Raw genomic sequence first — 25707 nt, 5'->3', positions numbered from 1 at the left:
CATACTAGAACTTATTCTAAGCTAGAACTACGCGCGACCTGATTCTGACAAGATACGTAGGCAATCCTTACCAAGGATTCGGTCCAATACAAAAAACACATATTCTTTGTGCAAAAAGTGTTAGACATATAAAATTATAAAAAAGAGGAGAAACAAAAATAAATGAAAATGAAAAATAAAAATACGCCTTTATTGAAAAATAATAAGAAGGAAAACAAAGTGCTAAGAATAAAAAACAAACACAACTGAAATAAATAAAGGGCATCTACACCCTAGCAAGAACTACACTACTCTAGTTCTTCCGGATCATCAAATAAAGTCTTGTAGAGGGCAATGTTCGCAGGATCCACCCCCACAGTCTTCTGCGCTGCCCCAATATCAATCTCCATAAGAATCGGCTCCTGGACACTAACTTCCAAAGATGCCAAGGCTTCAGAAACATTCTCAGTTATAGCCCGCTCAGCCTCAAGGGCACAGACAATGGTGGGAGAAGGATTGTTATCATCAACTAGACTAGCCACTGTTTCTACAGGCGGCTGAGCCTTCCTAACCCATACATTGTTCCGGCGACGATCTCCGCGAGAGCTTGCATTTCTTTTAACAACAGCAGGCCCCTTCATGTTAGGCATCTTTTTAGGCCTGAAACTGGAACGGGGAGGAACTTCCTTTCGCTTTCGATCAGGACGAGCTTTCACAGTCCTAATACTATAGGTACGAGGTTTGGCAAAATCAGGACCCTCATACTTAACACGAATACGAGGTACAAAAGCTCAGCCGGCTCCCCATTTTGAGCCTCGGTCCTCACAGCTTTATCATCAGAGCTCATCCACAACTTGTAGTTTTCAGAAAGACCCACAAAGCCATTTGTAGCTACGGCCCAACGCGGGAGACCATCATAATACTTATCCCACGCTAGAACCCGTGCTTGCGAAAAGGCCGCTACCTTAGGTGGTACCGTATCAGAAAAAGGGATAGTCTGCCTTAAACCATATTGACGCATGACTCGGTAAGGGAAAATATAAATGGGACGAGATAGCCCCAACAAAGAAACATAAACCGATACATCAGAACCCCCTGTCATAGTAGTCAAACCCCACCATGGTACCACCTACTTAATAGAACAAATGCCATAAGTAAAAAAGGAGGTCCATTCGGCCTCGTCCTGGCCTTGGTGCAAGTATTTTAGGTTACCCAAGGCTATAGGGCGATAATGTTTAGGATCGGCAGGAGCTTCCAAAAGTCTAAGCCGTTCCATGAGCCAAATCTGCAAAAAGCGGGCACGATCAAAAAATAATAAAAGAAAACGGTTCCTGGTGCGCAGTATCAACGCCCAGGACCAGGCGCCGAAAATTCCAGCGCCCAGCCCTGGGCGCTGAAACTCATTGTGTACGCAAAAAAAAAAACGGGTATACGTGCGCGAGGAAAAATCAATTACCTGCAGTAATAGGGGGCTTCCCTTAAAATGTTCAGATTTGGCATCCTTCTTCAGCTCATCCGCACTCAGCAAAGTCTCGGCAACAACCAACGGCATAATAGAATAGCAACTTTCCATCTGGCTAATCAAGGGGATCAACCTTATGTCACCGAACGCGCCATTGTTATTCGATAGCAAATAGTGATTCAACAAGCAAAATACAAGGGCTCGAATATTCAATTTCTGTTCGGTCATATTCTTACTAGGCCTAAAGTGATGTTTTACAAGTTTTGCCAAGTTAACCTCGTTACCTACAACAATTTCAGCAAACATGTTATCATCTAGTCCTAGGAAAGCCCCTATGGTTGTTTTACCCTCTTCAATAGTGCCAGGGGTAGCAGGAGTAACATTAGTAGGATAACCAAGGATCGCAGCAAATTCATCTGGCAAAGGACATATTTCGTTGCCCCGAAAGGCAAAAACATGATGATCGGAGTCCCAAAAGCTTAGGGCAGCATGCAGAAAGTTATAATCAGTATTAATTTGTTGTAAGCCTAAAAGTGCCTCTAAGTGGTATTCTTTTAACAAAGCCTTTTCTGTGGGAGTAAGGGCCCGTAGCCAACGCCTAACAGTCCGTTGGAGTGAGAAAGTAAGGATCGACATGGCAAAAGAAATGAGTAATTAAAACACAGCAAAAAGGGAGAAAGAAATTGAGAGTGGTGGAAAATAGGGACGTATCTAGCCCCTATATATAGCTGAACGCACCCAGTGACATCCTGATCCCATTCGGAAACGTGTTAGGAAATCCGAAAGTCAAATATCACCAGGAAAAGACTTCCAGCGCCCATGGCTGGGCGCCGAAATGTTTAACGCCAGGCCTTGGGCGCTGGAAATGCAGCCCAAGGCCCGGATTTCACAAAACGCGGAATAGAAAAGGACTTAAAACCGTGTTGCTAAACACGAGGCCCTATTGCAAGTAGGATCAAGCCCAAAGCACCTTTAGCTCCCAAATAAGCAAAAAATAAACATTAAAACTTGGTCGAAACTTAGACTTGTCTCAGAAAATGCTTATGTACACTTTTCAAAAACAAATTAAATATCATGGTCATTCTTCGAAACACCAAAAATGTGTGTCGTTAAGTCGTTGGTTTTCCAAATAAAAAATGTTTGTCTGTCAAAGGATTAATCCGGGCCAAGCTAAAACCGGATGTCGCCTGAAAACTAAAGTCGCACTCCACGGCTTCGCTAAAGTAGCACACTACTATAAAAGGTCGCTCGCACATACGAGCATGACCCCAAACATGATTACAAGATGCGAAAAACGACCGACGAGCCCCAGTGCTTGGGGGCTCGCGAAAAAATATACTCCAACAAGGAGCGCACAATCAAAATCACATTCCCGGACTACGCCATACACCATCTCATGTTTGGATATCTCAAAAAAAAAGGCGCAGGTTCGACCTCAGAGAAGGGTCGTCATTGACACTTATGCATGGTCCTCTGATCAAAGACCAAGTAGTGGCAAAAATCGAGCCGTAAAGACTAGCTCAAAACCACGAAAGCAGACGGTCGCAAGACAAAGGTCCGTCTAAACCCGTTGTCAACCCACGTTCAGGTTACAACTAAATCCGAGCATCCCTCGAAAGAATTCGCTCTTGCAAGAATAAATAAAAGAAATTCTCAAAAAAAGGAATCACAATGAACAAAAAATAGAGACTTGCCCATCTCAATCAGGCAAGATCGCGCCGCGAACCACGCAAGTTCCAAATCAAGGAAAAAACGAATTCAGGGATGTCCACCCTTAGCGGACAGGGCTCGCCCACCTTCAGCGGGCGGGGTCTGCATCACTAGCCGCGCAGGTCCTCAGTTTTCCAAAAAATGAAATTTTCAAAAGTCAAAAATGAAACAGGCTCGCCATCTTCAGCCGGCGGGGTCTACGGCGCAAACCACGTAGGTCCTTATTTTCAAAAAATAAATAAACACAAACAAATTTCAAAATAGATTCGTCCACTTCTATCGGACGGGGTGTCCACCCTTAGCGGACAGGCTCGCCATCTTTAGCCGGCGGGGTCTGCGTCACTAACCGCGTAGGTCCTTAGTCGCTGCAGCGATAACTTTCTTTGGTTTTCCGTTTTTCCCAAAAACGATGTGAGTAGCCTTTGGTTTTCCGTTTTTCCCAAAAACGATGTGAGTAGCTTTTGGTTTTCCATTTTTCCCAAAAACGATGTGAGTAGCTTTCGGTTTTCCGTTTTTCCCAAAAAAAGCGATGTGAGTAGTTTTCCCTTTTTTCCAAAATTTAAAAGATTGGTTTTCCGTTTTTCCAAAAAAGAACGATGTGCTGGATTTTCCTTCGTTTTACGTCCCATAAAAACAAGGGGGTTTTCTCGTTTAGCTAACCCTGAAAATGAGAATCTTTAAAAACATTTTTACCTCGTGGTTGGGCTTGGCCAGGCCCAATTACACTTTATAGCTTTGATTTCGAAAACATCTGTGGCTACTCCCAATGACAAAGTGAGGGAGTTTCTACGCCTCTTTAGATACTTCCAATGACAAAGTGAGGGAGTATTCTATACTATCCGTTGACAAATCCCAATGACACGTGAGGGATATGTCGACATTTCAAGTGATGACCCTTAAGTCAAATGTTATCACTCGGGGGCTCGTGAGACCCTCGCAAAACAGGTCACATACACCATGGCTTGTGTGACGCACTCTGTCTAGTACTTTGAACATCGTCTTACACCAAGACTCAGTCAAAGTGGGGGCTAACTGTAGACACCTACTTTTGTCCCCATTCCCGAAAGGGAAAGGTTCGATGATGAAAGCATAAATCTCCACTTGACAACGCATCTCCTATAAAATAACGAATCTCAATTCCCCTTTTCATTTCACCCGAAATCTGCTATTTATAGAAACCTGCTATTTATGGAAACCTGCTAAAAATAGTAACTGCCGTAATGGGCAGCTGTTAAAAGTGGCAAGTCATAAAAGATAGAAACCTGTCAGAATTAGGTGTTGCACTCCAACATAAATCCTAAATGAGATAGAAAACTGCGAGAATCCTATTCCTAATATGATTCAGAAATAAGAGTTACGTATTAATTAAAATCCTAACGAGCCTAGAGTTCGTAACGGGCCCAGACGCATTCCGTCATGAAATTGATACGCACTAAAAGACTCGATTAAGTCTCAAACACTACGGATTTCAGGAATCCGAATCTGACTAAGAAAACAGCCCAGACCCTATTTTCAACGCCTGGCTCAGGCCTGGGCGCTGGAATTACCTGGGTACGTGTTTTTTCCTAATTCTTTGTGGATTAGAACTCTGCAATTCTATCTTTCCACGAACTCTTCCCTATAAATACAGCCCCAAATTCGACGTGAAAAGGGACACACAATTCATATTCTGAGTATTGACTCCAACCCTTAGCCTAAGCCTCTCGCTGCGAAATTGTTCACGCGTTCTGTCGCAATCGATCCATAAATCGAACAGAACGTATCCTGTCCCATAATTTGATATTCGTTAAATAAAAAGGAGAAATAGCAAAGTCAAAGTGGTTAGTTTTCTGAGAACCGTGACGCACCTCTCAAGGGTGCGTCGTAATGTGTCCCTTTTCGAAAATTTAATTGCTTTCCTCGACCTTTTTATGAACTTTTAAACTAACTAAATTTGATTGTTCTTTCACGCCTAACAAATATAATATTTTTGGGAAATTGGATTATCATGCTAGGTCCCTTAATGCTATTTAAATCAGATAATCGCGATCGATCCAGTATTATATGTTGCATATTGCTAAAATCAACTCAGATTAGTTTAATAGTTAACGCATGTCCCTTCAATTATTTATGCTGAGCTAGTAAGGATATCCTGCCTCTGGAGTTATCGACGAGCGAGTACTCCTCTCGATAGTTACAGTCCCCCGAACCCTCAGTCTCTACCTTGCGGGTGTATGTTGAGAGATCCCCACACCAGGGATCACAAGGGAACCTACGGCCGTCGTGGTCAAACATAATTGCACTCCCTTTATGTCACGATAACCGGGTTTTGTCAGTTTTTCTCTTTGTCGTTAAAAACTGAATGGCGACTCCTATATTACTAGTCAATTGGGTGTAAACTCACAGGAAATCCAATTACACTTGATTGAATAAAAAAAATCGTCACACCCACGAGGGACGAGGTCACGCATTAGCCTCGTGCTTTTTCGACCCCCTCACACTGACCTGGATTCTTTGAACTAGTAGGGAATATAGTGACGAATGCGCTCTTCTCAGTCTCGTAGTCCCACTTCTCATGGTTCTCGGCCTTATATTCCTCCATCAGCTCCAGCCTCACCTTCATAACGTAGTATCTAGAAATATCCAGCACTTTTGCAGACCAACTCTTCATCATCGCCTTCAGCTTAGAAAACTCCTTCTCCTTCTCCGTGGCCCGCAGCTTGGTACACTCGGCACGAAGTGCAATAACAGTCGTCTTCGCACGGTCCGCAATGTTGTCATGTTCAGTAACAACCTTGAGAAGCGTAGAATTAACTCCAGTGAATCGAGCATAAGCACCCAAGCGGGATTACAAAGACTACATCAAAGACAAAAGTTCGGTGCACAAAATTTCATGGAGAAGACTACCACAGAAAAGATCAACAGAAAAGAAACAAACCTAAAGAGCAACGAAGGAAGACTCTCTAAAAATGTCGGCAATAGGCATACCCTTATGACGATCCTGGCACGTAGAAAAGTAAAGCTTGTCCAACACATTAGAGGAGGACTCATTATGTTGCACTTCAGAACAGAAATCGGAAGGGAACTCAACACAGACCCTCTTGCGAGACGAAGAGGTAACAGGAAGGACAGGCTTATGAACTACTTCCGGGAACGACAAAGAAGGCTTCGAGATCACCTTGCCAGCCTGCGTAGCCTTTGTCTCATCCTCTCCAACAACTTGAGATCAATATAGCAGCAGAATGGGAATAGGTACACATGTGGGCATCTAAACAAACTGCAAAAACAACTTTACAACATTATAAACAACAAAACATGCATAACATACAACAACAACGAAGTCAGAACTACCTGTCGACATCACAGAAGACGGATCTTCAAACAAAGCTTCAACTTCTTATTCGTCGCCTTCACTACAAACGTCAAAAAACAAGTGTACAAATGACCTCTCTTCAGGCTTAAGACAGTAAATCCTCTTAGTCACGAGTTTACCACCACCAAGTACAGACTCTCTCAACACCGTTGGCACTGCACACAACCAAAGTATAAGAACTTCAATATGGTAATTAACAGGTAAATTGTGATTTGATTTTACTTTACCTTCTGCGTTTAATTTGTCATACAGGAAGTGCATCCCTCTACCCAAAGAAGCAATTTTACAAAGAAAAACCTCTCAAAACATCTCTTATCATTGGTCTTGTCAACATCGACAATGAGTGGGTTACTGCTATCCTTCACCCTTAAAGTTAACCTACCCTTCCCAGTAGTTCTGAAAGAATAACAGGGGCATAAATCATTCACCTAAAAACCCAAATCAAACTTCTCATGAGAATACCAAATACCCTCAGAATACGAAGGTCCTAGGGAAAAAGTTGACACAGAGAAATTATGAAAGACTCAAGCAATTGACTGATGAGCGATATTTATGTCGCTCTTAGCTTAGGATTTTAGTTCATTTTATTAGCATTTTATTATTATTCTTCCTTAGTTTTATCGTTTTTAGTTCGTTTATCGTATTTTTGCATTAATCGTAATATTTTCTCGTCTTGCGTAGATTTTAGTCATTTTTGCTTTAAACGTGCCTTTTGTGCGCATTCTCATTGCGTAAGGGTCGTTTGGAGTATTAACATTTTAAATATTGTGTCATTATGCTTGACGATGTTTAATATGATTTTACTATTTGCAAAAGTGCGATACGAATTAATAATATGCTATGCGATTTAATAAGTGTGCTAGGCGATTTCGGTAACATTGGCTATTCGTTATTTGTTGAATGCAGCGACGAAGCGAGCCATGAGAATTTGAGTGGCCAGCAGCGTGCAAACAGCCCAGCTAAGCTGCAACAGCAGCTATACGCAAGCAGCCACAGCTGCAACTCAAGAACAGCAGTGCACTTGCCTTTGTAGCAGCCTCGTGGACTCATTTTCACGAGCTTTGAAGTGTCTTGACAACATCAACAAAGGGAGTTAGCAAGGCAAGAACATCAGCACTCGAGCATCACAAGAACAGCAGCTATGCACGAGTAGAATAGCAGCTACGCACGAGCAGAACAACATCATCACAGAACAGCCACAGCAGCGCGCAACAGAACTGCCAGCTACAGCGTTGTGCGGTCGAACAGCCAGTCTGTGCGGTCGCACAGGCTGCTGTGCGGTCGTGGTACAGAGCTCGGGCGCACAGATGGGCAGAATGTTTACAGTAGCTCCTGATTTTTATTGTGCGACTGAACAAGAAGTTGTGCGACCAAACAAGAAGTTGTGCGACAGAACATACCCTCTATTCGATCGCACAGCTGCGCGGGTTTGAAGTTATAAAAGAGAATTCGCACCATTGTTTCGAGGACGTAGTTAGTTAGTTCTCATTTTTAGATTTTCATAATTAGAATTCTAGAGAGAGAATTAGATTAGGGCTTAGATTAGAGGTTAGGATAGGATTCTTAGCTTCAAATTCTTCAATTCTTAGTTGATTCAAACTCTAAATTTCAGATTTCTTTTCTCTTTCATTTGAGTTTTGTTCTCCAATTTTGTTCTTCAATTTGGATGCAATTTCAACAATTCAAGGTATAATTCTTACTTTTCTCTTTAATTTGTTCTTTCATTCTTTTAATGCTTCATTAATTTCGTTTAAGCTTTGATTTCATTGTTGAATTCTAGAATTAGTTTCATATTTTGAATTTTCTTGATTTTTCCCCCAATTTTGATATTTGAATTTTCTGAATTTTGTTGATTCAATTAGTTTCATTAATTCAATTAGTTTCATGATTAGGATTAGTTTTAGTTTAATTTTGATAATAACCATGCTTATTGAGTAGTCTTAGTCTAGAGATTTGGGTTGAAGCGTTGGGAATGAATTTGGGGAAATTGAGGGGAAACTCAATGTTGATGTAGTAATTAAATTTGATTTGATTCTAGGAATTCCATGATTAGTGAATTAGTAGTTGCAAATGCTAGTTCAATTAGAATAGATTGGAGTGCTTCATTTTGATTTGGCAAGAGATTGTGAATCTCTATGTTGCATGTGAAGAGTTGGTTTCAATTGCTAGTTGTTTAGTCTTAGGATTATGCGAGAGCTCTTCCTAGATTAGGAGCTAAGCGCGTTCTATCCGAGAGGTGGCGAGCGCGTCATTCGTTTCTTTTCCCCTATTTGTCAAGTCATTGCATAATCAATGTGTGTTGACCTTTGTCCTTCTCCTAATTCAACTTCCATTGCCGATTCCCAAAATATCTAGAATTTCTTTACTTGTTCATTATTTCATACTTTTCTTGCTCTCATTAGATTCATACATAAACTCATTTTCATTCGAACTAGCTTTTGAACACATTAGATTGAAAAATCAAACATATTCATTCTCTTGGGACGATCCCTATGCTTGTCGCTATAGCTCATATAGCCGGTTAGTTAGGAGTTTATAAATTTTGTTTGATATGGTGTATTCGTCAACGACCGAAAATACCTCTTTCATTGACGAAACAAAGGAGAAACCGGGAAGATATGACCAATCAAAAATTGGTACTCCAAGAAACTCTCCTCATAAGTAGGGACCCTAATCTCTACCCCAGTCGATAAGTTAGGAAGGGCGAGCAGAGCAGGGATTTCAGAATGCTGAATGGAAGAAACCCTAACATCCTTATCATGGAAGATTCGCCGAGGAAAGAACCCAGAAAATTGAACTCTAGAGGGAGGTATGGAAGAAGCAGCCATTGATACACTATGAAAGACGGAGAAGATGAAAAGAAAGAGAGAAGCAAATACTTGTAAGAGAATTCGAAATTTGAAACTGAGAGAGGAGAGAGAAGTGCAAAAGGAACCGCCTTACATAGCAAAAACCAACCGTTCATTCAATTAGCACAACCTCTAATGCACGCACAATTCAAACGCTCATAATTTCTTTCTCCATTGTAGACGATTGCGAATCAAGAAATTAGGGGTAAATTTTGAGCCCTAAATTTGGGCCTCATTGATGTGGCAATTCAGCACGCATAGCAGCAATTGAGATGCGTTAACCGACAATCAACCAGCTCGTCGAACCAGTCAAACAATAGAATTAATGATAATCTCACAAGTATGGAAGGAAATCAAGCCAAATCAAAATATTACAAGACCTTCACCCGATAACGCAGCAATGAGAAAGGCAAGGAGAATATCTCAAAAGATCACGACGGCCAACCGTTAATATAGGACATTTAGTATAAATTGGCTTTGAAATCTCACTTGTAATTCATTCACATTCTTGTACGATTAACACTAATATCAATAAGATCTCTCAATTACTTTCCATTCATAGTATTGCCATCAGAATTGTTTTCAGAATTGCTCAAAGGAATCCTCATTGAGTTTGCTCTAATCTTTGCTTTCTAGTAATTTGTTTATAGATTGTTTATTTCTATCATTTCGTACTATTTTGCTATTTGGCCGTTTTTGTGCTTTGATTATTAGTCTCGCAAACCAAGAAAAAATGCACAGATCTATTCTGGGAATTTGCCCCGAACAGGGCACATTTGCTACATTTAAAAGTTATCACATAAGTTACGGTGCTAATTTGCAACGATCGCTAAAATTAAACCCATATGAGAGTTATGTTTTATTTCTTGGTATGCGAGATTTATTGGTTAACCCAGCAAGACTTTTGCAAAAACAACCGCTAATTCTTTGAAGCAGTTTCATTGTTTCCTCGCTATCAGTTTGCTAACCTGTGATTATGATGTAAGAAATATAGAAGAACAACACTGTCAGTTTGAAATTGAGGTCCTTACAAAAATGCTAATTTCGGTGTTGTATCTAATGGTACACAGGCTCCGTCAGCTGAGGATTTACACAAAACATTTTAACAAAAGAGCTGCAAGATTTAGAACATTCATGGAGCCGAACCGGCATTGTGTTGGTCAACAGTTTCTTCATCCTCTGATGGTGGTGCATGGCTACTGTTGGAAGGAGAGTTCTCAGCTGTTACAGCTCCACTACCTTCATCATTTTGGTCCCTAAATATCACTGCAAAAGACAATGGATTATATGTTGAACTTGTCCTGAGGCCTTGTATTGTTCTGATTGCAGAAAGAGTACTCCGGTATATTTCATGGCTAGCTTCCCCTAACGATGATGCATCAGGAGGCACATTGGTTATATCAGAGAGGGAGGGATCTGCTTGATTTTGATCCCGAGGAGCAGACATTGATTCAGTAACTTCCTCTTCTAGTGGGAAGAGAAGCTCAAGATTAGCCTCACATTCCCTGACTAATCTAGTAAGAGGTTCTGTAGTGAAGAAAGGTTGATGTGCCGCAAGTTGTGTGAAAGGAAGTCGCAGCAACCCTCCTGTTCTTTTGTCATACTTTTTCAATATCTTAACCAGTCCTGTCAATTCATAATTCACAGGTTGCACTTTAGAGGTAGTTATGGTTTAGTTACTTTGCTTAACTACTACAGCATAATGAAGACACTAACTGGTTAGGTTATACCTGTAAAATATAGGGAGCTATACTTTCGTGAAGCAGCGTCTCCCTATTATCAGTGACACCGCCTTATGAATCAAAATAAGTAACTCACAGGTAAAGCACTGTACCTGCAAAGTTGAGGGAGCTATAGTTTTTCAAAAGCACCATTTCCCCATGTATAGTGACAAACTCCTTGCGGATATCCATCATTTCCTCACTGAATTCACTTTCTGATGCTGGAATTCCATCCCTTCTGTTTTCCCTTACCCTTACAATATTTTCTTTTAATTCCTGTACCAATATTAAGCACAACATGTTAAACTATATAGATAACTGAACATATGCAAGTAAAAACTTGTAAGCAAAAGGGAACATCATTGGTGCACCGTCTCCAATATATACAACTTTTGACAAAATCAATTGGCATAATTTCTCTTCCATGTACAACTTTTTACAAAATCAATTGGCATAAATGTCTCTTCTACGCTTTTATCTTGGCGTTGATAATGCTATTCATGTGAAAGACTTTCGTCCTATAGCTTGTTGTAGTGTGTTGTACAAGAAAATTTCTAAGGTCTTAGCAGGCAGTGAATGTGTACCTGACTTTTGAGTCTTTACAAGCAATTAGGGCATGACATTGAAATAAAAGTACAATGGACACAGCTTTATGGCAAGGCTGTGTGTCTTGAATTCTCCCAGCTGTATAAATAGGAGCCTTGTAAGAGGCACTGTGGTAACAGATATTGAGATATGGTATTTGTGTGAAACGACAGGAAAAGGGGGAAATACCGAAATATTTAAATATTTCAGCAAAAAGTAGTGAAAGGATTCTAACCTCAAAATAGTAAAAAACATATGATAGGGTAACATAAACTAGATTTCTACCAGCTCCTAACCAACTATTCCGTAAAGCAATTGAGTGCACTATGCTTAGTCTACAAAACACCAAAAGTACTTTATTGTTATTTTGTTCTATCATAGAAGAAAATCAGCTAGGAATGCTGTATTTTTACTTGTTTACGTTTCAAAGTAGAGTCATTCATCAAGTTTATCTGAAGCACCTTCAAAATCTTCTACCAGTAAAGTGCAACTGTGCAAGTGCATTCAAGAGACCATATTTAAGAGCACAACTGCCAAACTCACCACACTGCAGTTTTTAGACATCTTCAACAATCTTTCAACTCGAACCATTATTAATTTCTAACCAAGCAATTTCAAGGATAGGGATCTGCCACTGTCGTTGTTACTTGAACAAGTGCTTCATTGATAACTTAAGACAAACAAAGAATTTTGTACGATGAAGAAGACAAATTGGTGGATACAAAGTTTTAAGATTTAACAGTCACACGCAAGCAAGCTTATAACTTGGTGCATGATCTTGCACCTATTGAAAGCAGGTTAATATTGAAAATTTCCAGTGGCAGGAAGTGTGATAAATCTGGAAATACGCCCCTTCCTCCACACCAAAACCCGCCTTCAAAAGAGAGTGCAAATAGACCATACGCCTTCCTAATACATCAAGCTATTTACTCACATCCATCTTCGGAAATTTCTTTTATTATGATTTCCTCCCCACCACACACGCGCACACAAAAGCCCAATGAAGGCAAGGAAATGAAAAGAGAAGCCCAAAACGAGTCCATCAAGCCATTGATAATAGCGAGATTTGGGTGCCCTTCTCATCTTCTTACATCAATGTGTTCAAAATGGGAATTATGTGAAAAAATTTGCATAGCAGCAGTTTTTTGTGAGCGATTTCTCAACTTAGGAAATGAGGCTAATATCACAGCTGTTACAAGAGACAAAATAGATAGGCAACATGTAAATAAAAAAGACAGATGCCAACTCACACTAATGGTAGGACAGAGAAAAAGGTAAAGATGCACTGATTCATAAAACTAAACGTTGGACATCAGACAAAAATTACAGCTGTTGCCATTCACTAAATAGACGGGCAACATATTAGTCAACAAAACAGCACACGGGAGTCAAATCTCACTAAAGTGGGAAGGGAGAATGATAAAGATGCATGTAATCATGGTACGCTCTGTAAGGCTGTAAGGAACTGCTGTAAGTGTTACATGCATGGGAATCACACTTAGAAAGAAAGGAAAAAAAAAAAAAAAAAAGGAAGGGCAAAACATTTCAAATAGCAGAACCTCACTCGTAATTTGGACCATCCCTGGAAAATGCAAAGAACAGACCTCCCATTAAGTCAACTTATGCACGCAGAAAAGGGAAAGAGAAGCTGAATAATTAATTAAGTGATTCTAGAGGGAAGGGTAATCTAGTATTTTATACATTACTGAATTTGTTAAGGGTTATGATCCCCATACAATTCTGTTATGAGATTCTGTTAGAATTTGTCTTTATAAGGGGGGAAGAATGTAATATGAGGCATTCAGAAAAATATAGTGAGAACTTTATTCTCTTGGGGAGTTTCCTTCCTCTCGAAAGAAGGTAAGTTGTATTGCTGATTTCCCTGATCAATAATACTCCATATCTGGTTACTGCTGCTCAATATTCTGATTACTTCTCTTATTTGATTTAGTTTCTAGCAAGTTGGTATCAGTGCAGTTGCGATCCAACAACGGGAAATGGCGCCAGGAACTCATACTCAGGTTTTGGATCTAATGGAGTCAGAACTTTCTGGGCTCGATTCCAGAATTGTCCAAGCAGTTACCCAAGCAATGGCGACTCTGGAACACCGGCTAGCAACCCAGTTCACTAATGGGTTGGAGCAAATGACGGAGCAGTTAGGGGCCGAGTTTTTGAAGCATAAGGATCGATTGTCAGAAGACAGGAAGGACACACCGCCAAATTCAGAATTCAGGTACTCTGACAGTGGTTTGTCGACCGGAGGATGAAGAAACTCGACTTACCACGTTCGATGGGGTCAACCCAGATGGTTGGATTCTCCGGGCTGAGTGATTCTTCCACTTTAATCGCCTCAATGAAGAGGATAAGTTGGAAGCGGCGGTGGTGGCGTTGGATGGGGACGCGCTCTTACTGTACCAGTGGTAGCACCACCGGCGACCGCTCGTGAGGTGGGAGGAGTTGAAGGGTTTACTCCTTCCGTCCTTCGACAATTTCGACCCACCTGTTCTGGTCATTGCAAGAGCAGTGGCTTGCTCATCGTCAAACGGCGGGAGTGTTGGAGTATCGCCGACGATTCATCGAACTAATGGCTCCGTTGGTTGGCATACCGGAGACGATCGCATAAAGCCAATACATGAATAGTCTTACGGATGATGTCAAGGCTGAGATTAGGCTTCTTCGGCCTCAAACTTACTTTACTTTGGATATGGCCATGGACTTGTCCATTAAGGTGGAGGAAAAACTCAGTTTTGGGTTGAATAAAAAAACCGAGCCCAAATACCCACCAAACCCTAACCCGTGGAGAACCGGATCCTTTTCACCCACCCTTTCCTAATTCCTACCCACTCAAATAACCCCCAAATACCCCGTTTAACCCAAACACCTCCAGAACCTTCCACCAACCCAACAAAAATTTTCCCACCGCACAAAACCCATCGGAGAAGTCAGTGATTGAGCGAGAGGGAGGTACAACTAAAGAGAGAAAAGGGATTGTGCTTCAAATGCGACGATAAGTGGTCCCCTAATCATCGTTGTAAGAGGAACGAACTAAGTGTGTTGCTTACCTTCGACGACGACGAAGATGATGATGAACTCGGGGGAGGAGAGGAGTTCAATCAGGTCAAGATGGCGGAGGAAGTTCAAAGGTGATTTTCCACAACCTTTAATTTTCCTGAATTCGGTGATGGGAATTACCGGTCCCAAGACCATGAAGTTGAAAGGGACCGTTAACGAAGGTCTGAGCATCACTTTATTAAAAAATATTGGGTGTCATTGGGCTCTGGCGAGGCGGTGCAGGGAGATAGAGAATGTCAGTGCATCTGGTTGGAATTGCAAGGGGTTCGTATTTTAGAGGATTCCCTTCTCTTACCCTTGGGAAATTCAGACATTATTTTAGGGATTCAATGGTTAGGAAATTTAGGGACGATGGCCGCAAACTGGAAAACATAGACATTGAAGTTTAGTTGGGTGGGGAGACCGTAACTTTGAAGGGTGACCCTTCACTAGGCAGAACGTGTAAAAGGAAGGTGGAGGTTACCTGCTTGAACTCAACTCAATCATTTGGAGGGGAGGGCCGAAACCACCACAGAGAAAATTCCCACCTATTTGCACGGTACCTTAGCACAGGTTTAGTGTGTTTGATATGTCGACTGGGTTACCTGTGCACCGAGCCATTGAACACTCGATTGTGTTAAAAGAGGGAGCGAATCCGGTTAGCGTGCGGCCCTACCGATACCCCCAATTTCAGAGACACGAGATTGAGGGATTGATACATCAAGGCAGGCTTACAGCCCTCCACCAGCCCGTTCTTGAGTCCAGTTTCTTTTGGTTAAGAAGAAGGATGGGTCGTGGAGATTTTGCGTGGATTACCGAGCTCTACATAATGTAATTGTTCCGGATAAATATCTCATTCCTATTATAGATGAATTGCTAGATGAATTGTATGGGTGTAAGGTGTTTAGCAAATTGGACCTTAAATCAGGGTATCACCGGGATAGGAATGCAAGCACAGGATATACCGAAAACCGCTTTTCAAACCCACGAAGGGCATTATGAATTTCTCGTGATGCCTTTTGGCCTCACAAATGCTCCTGCCACCTTTCAGACATCGGTGAACGATATTTCAGACCATACCTTCGAAAATTGGTGTCGTTATTTTACAGGAACACCAGTTGTATGCTAATCTAAAAAAATGTGAGTTTGGTAAGAATGAGGTAGTTTACCTTGGTCACGTGATACCCGAACAAGGGGTTGTTATGGATAGCATCAAGGGGCCAGCCTTGATGCGCTGGCCCATCCCAACAAACATTAAGGAGCTTAGGGGATTTTTGGGTTTGACTGGCTATTACCGGAAGTTCATCAAGGAGTACGCATCCATAGTTGCACCATTGACAGAGTTGTTGAAGAAAGACAGTTTTAAGTGGGGAGGAAAGGCTACAAAGGCTTTGAGTCCTTAAAACAAGCGCCGACACAAACTCCGGTGTTAGCCATGCCCAACTTCACTAAGTCCTTCATTCTTGAGACTGATGCATCCGACCATGGTTTGGGAGCGGTATTATTATAGGAAGGTCATCCAATGGCATACTTCAACAAGATTTTGGGGCAACGGGGTAGGAATAAGCCCATTTATGAGAAGGAGTTGATGGTTATAGTCTTAGCCATACAAAACTGGGGGCAGTTACTGTTAAAGAGACATTTTGTGGTACAAACGACCAAAAGAGCTTGAAATTTCTGGTTGAACAAAGAGAGTGGGACAGGAATACCATAGATGGTTGAGCAAGCTCTTAGGTTACTCTTTTGACATACAATATAAGCCTGGGGTAACCAACAAGGTTGTCGATGCTTTTTCCAGGAAATATTCAGCTACCGTAACTTATTGTGCCCTCACGAGCACTTGTGGGGTGACTTGGGAGCACATTCAGCAGCAGATCAAAACCCTTGGCCGCTGCAACAGATGCACGCAGCCTCGTCCCAAGGTTTGCCAGCCCCAAGTTGTTCACGCTAAACAGTAGAGTTCTCTAGTACAAAGATGAAATTCAGAGCTCGCCACAAGGATCTTAAGGGAGTACCATAATACTTCCATTAGGGGGCATTCAAGGGATTACAAGACATATCAGAGGATGTCTTCTGAGTGATATTCGCATGGTATTGGCCGGGGTTAAGGAAGGATGTGACCAAATATGTGCTTGCTTGTTTCGTATGTCAGCAACAAAAAAAACGACATCCCAAAGCCCCTTGGGCCTCTTACAACCTCCACCGATACCCGACAAAGTGTGGGAGGACATCTCTACGGATTTTATTGAAGGTTCACCGAAGTCTAATGGGTGGGAAATGATTTTGGTGGTGGTATGCCGATTTTATTTTACTCAAACACCCGTTTTCAGCTCTTGAGGTAGCCCAAATTTTTGTGCGGAAGGTAATTAGGCTCCATGGTTTTCCCTCTTCCATAGTATCTAACACGGACAAGATATTCATCAGCCTACTTTGGAAAGAACTTTTCAGATCGCACGACACTCAGCAAAACTGTAGTACGGCTTAGCATCCCCAAAGTGACAGGCCATCAGAGGTGGTCAACAAGGGGGTGGAATCCTATTTGAGATGTTTTATCAATGGAAAACCTCGAACTTGGTCACAATGGTTACCTTGGGAAGAATATCACTACAACACGGCTTGGCACACCGCAACCAATTGCACTCCTTTGAAGGCGGTTCATGGCAGAGAACCTCCCAAACTGTTAAGGTTTGTGATCGGTGGGACATCAGTCTCCTCTTTAGAAGAATAACCGGGAGAACGAGATGCTACACTAGATGAGTTGCAGTTCTACTTGGCTCGTGCTCAGAACCTCATGAAGCAATATGAGGACAGAAAAGGGCAAGAAGGTCATTTTCTGGTAGGGGACATCGTCTATTTGAAGTTACAACCCTACAGACAAAAGTCTTTGGCTATGAAACCGAATGAGAAGCTGGCACCACAGTTTTATGGCCCATTCCAGATTTTGGCTCTTACAAACTTCTCCTACCTCCAACTGCTAAGATAAATGACGTACATCCAGTTTTTCACATCTCGCAATTGAAACGTGTTGTGGGTAGTTCTAGGGTGACCACAGACCTTCAGCTTTCTTCTGATTTTGTCATGGAAGTGGAACCTGAGTTGGTCATGGACAGGGTCACCTAATACGTAGTACGATTTAGTACGAATACGGAATACGAGAGGTGGTCGTATTACAAATACGTTTTGAGGAATTTTAAATACGATTTTTTATAATATAATACGATACAATTCAATTTTAAGAAAAAATAATGTTAAAAAATAACTAGCCTTTAGATACCAGCTGTCTTATTTCAAGAAAGTAAAATATAACCAGCCTTTAGATAACAGCTGTCTTATTTCCCTTATAAGACCAGCTGTCAATCTGTCAAATTTTAGAAAAAAAAGGAAAAGAATAAGATGCCAGCTGTCTTCTAGTAATAAAGATAAAGACGAAAGGGTTATTTCAAAAAAAATAAAAATAAAGACAGAACGGTTAATTAATTTATGCTCCTCGCCTCCTCATTCTCTTCACCTTCCTCTTTCTTTCTCCATCCCCGTTCTCAAGCATAAGACAAAGCTTCAAAATCAGCAATGGCGAAAAAGTTTAGAAATCGATCAGATCAGTTATTGGGTCGAATTAGATCGAATTCGTACTCGAATTAGTACGAATCGTATTAAATCGGAGTACGAAGGGGTATCAACCGTATTATGTGACCCTGGTCATGGAAGTGGAACTTGAGTTTGTGTTGGGCGCAAGACGCAAGGATGACACTAGTTTAATGGAGGTCTTAATTCAGTGGCAAGTTACCGGCATATGAGGCACGTGGCATATGAGGCACGTGGCATATGAGGCCACATGGGAAGACAGGGAAGCTATCACTCTTCGCTTCGCTTCTTTCCACCTTGAGGACGAGGTGGAAGTTTGGATGGATGGTAATGCAAGGAACAGACCTCACATTAAGTTCACATATGCATGCAAGAAAGGAAAAAAGAAGCTAAAGAGAAGTTGAATAATTAATTAAGTGATTCTAGAGGGAAGGGTAATCTAGTATTTTATATATTACTGAATTTGTTAAGGGTTATGATCCCAATACAATGAGATACAATGCGATTCTGTTAGAATTTGTCATTATAAGGGGGGAAGTACGTAATATGAGGCATTTCAGAAAAATATAGTGAGAACTTTATTCTCTTGGAGAGTTTCTTTCCTCTCGAAAGTGTAAGGAACATACCTCCCATTAAGTTCACATATGCACGCAGAAAAGGAAAAGAGAAGCTGAATAATTAATTAAGTGATTCTAGAGGAAAGGGTAATCTAGTATTTTACATATTACTGAATTTGCTAAGGGTTATGGTCCCAATACAATGAGATTTTGTTTGTCATTTTAAGGGGGGAATAATGTAATATGAGGCATTCAGAAAAATATAGTGAGAACTCTTGGAGAGTTTCCTTCCTCTCAAGAGTGTAAGTTGTGTTGCTGATTTCCTTGATCAATAATACTCCATATCTGGTTATATTCTGATTACTTCTCTTATTTGATTTAGTTTCTAGCAGAAAACTACGATGTATTTGTCAAACTAAACAAGAATCTCTTACAAAAGCGATTCACACTATTTTTCATCTAAGCACGTCCTACTACAAGAGAGTATTGCCATTAAAAGAGAACTCTAAAGTGGCTGGATATACTACTTTGATCAAGGGCGTGGTCAGAGGGTGCCGGCCGGGAAAGCAATATCTTGAGGTAGACGATGATGGTTGCGTGTTCGCTTCCTTCTAATAGCATTTTGAGTTTTGCTTTCCCAATTTTTTACATATTACTTTTCAATGTTGTTTTCTAAATATTTTTGGTTGTTCCAATCTTCTAGAACTACAATCTAAACTATTTATCTTACTTTCACGATGACTATACTTTGAAGTTTGAACTATAAACTTAAAGACAAATGTACATAATTATGGTTGCCCATAACCAAATCTAGTGTTAAGATGCTTCAAACTTTATTTCCCACTTCAGCTCTTAAACCCCATCACCCACCCACCAACCAGCCCAAAACCACCAAACAATTCAAGGGTACAAAGCTATTAATAATCACTCATCGTTTCCGCATAAACTCCAACCACATGATTTTGTCAAATATTTTAGAAGTCTTAGATCACAACAGTCGTCCATTTATTGAAGGCTCCTGTTACATTGAATTGTTGGAGCTTTCAAAAGAAGACACAAGTTAGCAAATGAAGTTCTCCACATATACAAGAATTCTAGTTCCCAAAATATCACGACCAGTACATACATCTACTACATCTACTGTGTATGGACTATGGAAGCTTGCATGTAAGCTTCCAATAAGTAACGCTTCTTCCAAAGTCAAAGAGGCATTCATTACTTGCTTAGCCTTTGAGGCTGCGAATTTCTCCAAATGACATACCTTTCTGGGTCTTCAGGATGCCATTCACATGGCTTGCTGTCCAACTATCACATATCTTCTCATTTTCCTAACATCATAAAACCATTTGCCTTCCTTGTACATCATCATCCCATATTCACAAAATCGCAATGTCAGTTTATCCAATTAAATGAAGTTAGAGGCTAAACTTAAGGAACTTATACACTACACCACTGTAAAGCATACATCATCGTAAGGAGTGGAAAACAAAAGGCATACCCTACACCTTCGACCTCCATCATGTCTCCGATTATTTACGCAAATTTAATTTCAAAACGACAAATGGGTCCACATCTCTATAGACAGATTTGACTTGGAAAATTTCCTTGCATCACGTTAAAAATAGAAGAGACTTCAAAAAACAATTGGGTTCAGATCCCTAGAACAAGAGTGCAAGATATACAAGTGGGAAAGTGTAACTTACGTAGACACTCAGAATGGAAATAAAGTCATGACACAGTTAAAAGTCAAATGACGGTATTAACTAACTGAAGAAAATGTGAGATCTTTAAGGATGACGATCAACCATATCCGGGTGGAGCAACTGAGCACTAGGTAAAGAAAACCCACTTCAAGGTACAAAATTGGGATAGTACCAATCTTAACACTTGGCTTAAATAACTATATAAACTAAAAGACACAACAGGAATAACACGTGTCATCTCCTAGTGTGTGCTTAGATTTTTTTATTTTTATTTTTTTTTGATATTTGAATAGTATCTTATATCATTCCTTATACGGAGTAAAATAGATCTTTTTAACCAAGTATAATATATTTAACAATCGTATTACTTCTATATAATTCAATTTTTTAGATGTCATACAATATCCTTATTTTCATATTCTTTTCAAAATCTGTAAAATCTTTTGTACTATGATTTCTTAACCATATTTTTAAAAAACTTTTTTGAACCACTTTTTGTTATATTTTCTTTTTTGTACCACTTGACTGTAAAGTCACTCCTTTCTATAAATTTAAGTATTTGAAGATATCACCCATTTTATATGTAGTATGTCGTAAAAAAATTGACATAATATTATAAAATTAAGTACTCCTTTCGTTCTCGATTATTAGTCTCTTTTGGAATCTTGTCACTATTTATAATTGAAGGGAATCTTCTAAGTTCTTTCCAATATATTTTTTTCGTCTCAATGTGTAGTTTAAAAATATCAAATTTTATACTTCTTTAACGTACGTATTTGGAGATATTTACGTTTAAATATGGAGTTGAAACGGATGAAAAAGTCAAAGGGGACTAATATTTAAGAAGGGAGTACCCGTTTATAAGATATCATAATATATATCCTCAATATTTTTTGCTATCCAATATAATTATTCAGCGTTACATTATAATTTATTAATTTCCATTTAATATTCTCTGAAGCAGAAATCTCTCTGATTCACAGAGTAGGAAAAGGGTTGAGAAACATACAAAAAGGCACGTGTGATGGTATGAAACCTAAAAGGCTAAAACTGCAGGCTGAAGCTTATACGTCATGATTCATATGATTAATTACTTACTGCAAACTAGAAAAATAACATATAAGTAAGAAGTATAAAGAGTGATGCCTATATCCAGAATTCAAGATCATAAAATTAGCAATCAAGTTAACAGAACACGCCAGACTATTTGTTGTTCAAATAGCTTGTTCACACTGATACACTTAATCTACCCACACTGAACTCCATACTACATCCAACTTCTCCATCATTTTCACTTTCTTTCTCCTCAAGTCAGAAGTTTTACATATATACAGCTTCAAACATTCGCAAAACCACATCAACCAAAGGAGATTTAAAAAAGTCCTGAATCAATTTCCATTTAGCTGTTCTTCTAACTCACTACCATATTTCATTATTTCTCCATCAAATGCACAGATTCAACATCAGGTCAACTAAATTACTGCCCCGTGTTAGGACTCCTCAACGACATTGTATACACAAGATCAAGATTAAGTGCCTTATTTGACTCCTTAAGGAAACGAATGTGAATTAACATGGAATTACCTTTTAGGATAATCATTTCTTAACACTAAATTCCTCTAATAGTCAACTACAACTCAAAGCTCGTCATCTACCATAAATTAACTTCACCAAACCTGTAATTCATAAACTTACCATGTGTCTAACAAATCATTCAAAAGCTTCAATACTCAATCCCTACACACCTTTACTCTAACTGCATAATATAAGCATATCCACTAACAGTCAAACTTCAGTAACTTAAACAAACACTAACTTTCTTAACAAGAACAGTCATATTAAACAAATTTCAATAACTCCCGAAAAAGAATCTAATCATCAACATCATAAGCAACCATGAACACCAGGGATCGAATCGGACTACATCATTTACACCAAATAAACAACCATGGATCTCAGTTAACCAACAATACAACAACAAAATAGTGATGAAAGAGAGTGACAAACCTGAAAACGGATTACAAATTCTTCCTCTTTCTCAACATAGAAATCATTCAACTTATCAAGTTCATCATTTAGAAGCCTCACAAACCAATCTTGAAACTCCTCCAATGACATGGATCTCTCCGTTGGAGCACTGGATCCCACACTCTCACTACCATGACGGCGGCTGGGCCCACCACCATCTGCATTATTTCCAGCACCCACTTGATTTTGAGCATTATTATTCCTATTATTATTGTTATTATTATTGTTATTATTATTTACAGAAGAAATGGTGTACGGGAAACGTTTGAGCAGCTTTTTCAAGGGTTTGTAGCACAAGAATTTGTCCCTCCATTCTGGTAGGGTGTCTTCTAGATGGGTTCGAAATTCCTTCCCAAATTTCATCCCAAAAAATTAATTTCACCCGAAAAATATTGTTTTTGTAACCCTCGGATTTATTCTTTTTCGGGATTTTTTTAGAGGGAAGAGAGGTGGTAGAACTGTAGAAGGTGCGGGAGTGAAAGAGAATCTGGAATCTGAAATCTGAAATTTGGATTATTAATCACGTAAGGGGGAGCGTTAAATTCCGCCCCGTGAATACTCACACTCACTATTAAATACCGAGTAGGAAAATTAGTACTCCCTCCATATTTATTTAAGAGATACACATGGCGGGACACGGGTATTAAGAAAAAAAATTGAATGAAATAAAGTAATAAAACAAGTGGAGTTGAATAGATATTTTAATAAGAAAAATATGTGGGGACCATGTCATTTTAGGGAGTAAGGGGTGGTGTGGGGTGTAGATATATTATTTAATTAGATGATGGGGTTGATAAATTACTAAAAATGGCAAGTGTATCTCTTAAATAAATACGGCCGGAAAAGGCAAGTGTATCTCTTAAATAAATACAGAGGGAGTATTGAAGTCCGTACGATGTACGGATTTGTCAATTTTCGTACATTTTTGTTTTATTATATTATCATATATAAATAGGCGTTTTATAAATCTAATATATATATATATATATATATATATATATATAAAGGCTCCCGTAAGAACACTTCCTTACGGTAAGAACACTTTTCATAATGGCATTTTCGTAATTATTATGAATAAATATCCCAAATTTATTTATTCTTTCTCGATTTTTTTTCATTATGTCTGACTCTTTCTCTCTCTTCAATTCCTCTCTCTCTCTCATAATGCCATTTTTCAGATTTCTTTTTCTCTCTCTTCACTTCCTCTTCTAGATTCAGAAATTCTCTCTCCACCACCGACAGTTGCCGTATGTTCTTGCCGGTCGCCGTTCAATTGTCGACGGTCGGTGCTCGCGGTGGAGGTTCCTTTATTGCCGCGAAATCGAAATCGAAATCAATTGATTTCTCAATTTGAACAAAATTGAACGACAATTCTCAACGACATTCGAACAAATTCAAACCAACGGCAAACGAAATCCGTTCCCCTCTCTCTCCGGCGCTCATTCTCTCTCTTCAATTCCTCTCTTTCTCCGGCGCTCATTTTCTCGCTGTTCGTCGGCCGCCGATCGCTTTCTCGCTTCTCGCCGGTCGTCGGTCTATGCTCGCGGTAGTAAATCGATATATCAATTGAAATCGACTTATCAATCGAAATCGCTTATCAATGGTCGGTGTTGCTGGTGGCTACAAATCGTCGTGTTTCTGGTGGCTGCAAATCGCTGGTGTTAGTGGTGACCGCGAAATCAAACTGGATTTCGCCGGTGTTGGTGCTGAGCGACTGTTTTATCCGTTGAATGCTTATGTCGCTCCTCGTTCCTCGGATCAAGTATCCGGACGTCGCTCCTCTTTCCTCCTTCACAAAGTCAATACCGCAAATTAGTGATGGTGGGAGCAGCGAAAGTGGTGTTGGTGGTGGCTGAACTGGTTTGTGGTGGTGGCTGAACTGGTTTGTTTGAAATGTACTAGGATTTTAAAAAATGCGAAAATTAGAACGTACTTTAATATTTAGAACATGCTTAAATATATTTTAGAACATGCTTAAATATATTTTAGAACATGCTTGAATAACATTTGAACACTTTTGAATAAAGTTAGAATATGCTTGAATAAGTTAGAACATGTTTGAATAAAGTTAGAACATGCTTGAATAAATTTAGAACATGCTTGAATAAATTTTGAAACACAGTTGAATAAAGTTAGAACATGTTTGGATAAATTTAGAAAGCTTGAATAAATTTAGAACATGTTAGAATAAATTTATAACATGCTTGAATGGATTTAGAACATGTTTAATAATTTTAGAACATGTTTTAATAAATTTATGCTTGAATAAATTTATAACATGATTAATAATTTTAGAACATGCTTGAATTAATTTAGAACACTAGCTTGACATTTTAGAACATGTAAATATGTATATGTATTGACTAAGTTCTCATATTCTAAATTTAGAACATTGTTGAATAAATTTAGAACATCGTTGAATAAATTTAGAACATCGTTAAATAAATTTAGAACATGGTTGAATAATTTTAGAAACATGCTTGAATTAATTTAAAACATGAGCTTAAAAATTTAGAATATGGTTGAACAAATTTAGAACATCGTTGAATAAATTTAGAACATGGTTGAACAAATTTAGAACATCGTTGAATACATTTAGAACATAGTTTAATAAATTTAGAACATGGTTGAATAAATTTAGAACATGGTTGAACAAATTTAGAACATGATTAAACAAATTTAGAACATGAGCTTGAAAATTTAGAACATGGTTGAACAAATTTAGAACATGGTTGAATAAATTTAGAACATGATCTTGAAAATTTAGAACATGGTTGAATAAATTTAGAACATAGTTGAACAAATTTATAACATGATTGAACAAATTTAGAACATGGTTGAACAAATTTAGAACATGGAGAGTGAAAAAGTGTTCTTACCGTAAGAAGTGTTCTTACATAAGGAGGTGTTCTTACCGGATCCCTCCCCTATATATATATATATATATATATATATATATATATATATATATATATATATATATATATATATATATATGTTTGGGCTCCCAATTGGACACCAATTGGGCCACTAAGGCCAAAGCCCAATGGTTCAATACAACAAACATCAAACCCACTTCTACTCAACATGGCTGGTTAGCCACCAACAGAGGCCCAAGGCCTAATAGC

At 39.3% G+C, this 25707-nt stretch overlaps 1 protein-coding gene and 1 long non-coding RNA gene across 2 annotated transcripts; one reads left to right on the top strand and one right to left on the bottom strand.

The window, feature by feature from the left end:
- The first annotated feature begins 6787 nt into the window (after positions 1 to 6787).
- Positions 6788 to 9907, top strand: LOC130467852 (uncharacterized). The gene is made up of 2 exons (XR_008927819.1): positions 6788 to 8190; positions 9533 to 9907. It is a non-coding gene; the product is annotated as an uncharacterized lncRNA (long non-coding RNA).
- A 404-nt stretch (positions 9908 to 10311) lies between these two features.
- LOC110796486 (SPX domain-containing protein 4) lies at positions 10312 to 23117 on the bottom strand. The gene is made up of 3 exons (XM_022001546.2): positions 22559 to 23117; positions 11187 to 11349; positions 10312 to 10978 (listed from the first exon to the last, which is right to left on the bottom strand). Exons 1-3 carry the CDS (start codon positions 22940 to 22942, stop codon positions 10485 to 10487), a joined length of 1041 nt encoding a protein of 346 aa, XP_021857238.1. The 5' UTR covers positions 22943 to 23117; the 3' UTR covers positions 10312 to 10484.
- Between the last annotated feature and the right edge of the window lie 2590 nt (positions 23118 to 25707).

This window comes from Spinacia oleracea, chromosome 2 (assembly GCF_020520425.1).
Source record: "Spinacia oleracea cultivar Varoflay chromosome 2, BTI_SOV_V1, whole genome shotgun sequence".
Classification (NCBI taxonomy): Eukaryota; Viridiplantae; Streptophyta; class Magnoliopsida; order Caryophyllales; family Amaranthaceae; genus Spinacia; species Spinacia oleracea.
Note: the sequence above shows the minus strand (reverse complement) of the source record. Positions and strands in the feature narration are given on the sequence as shown.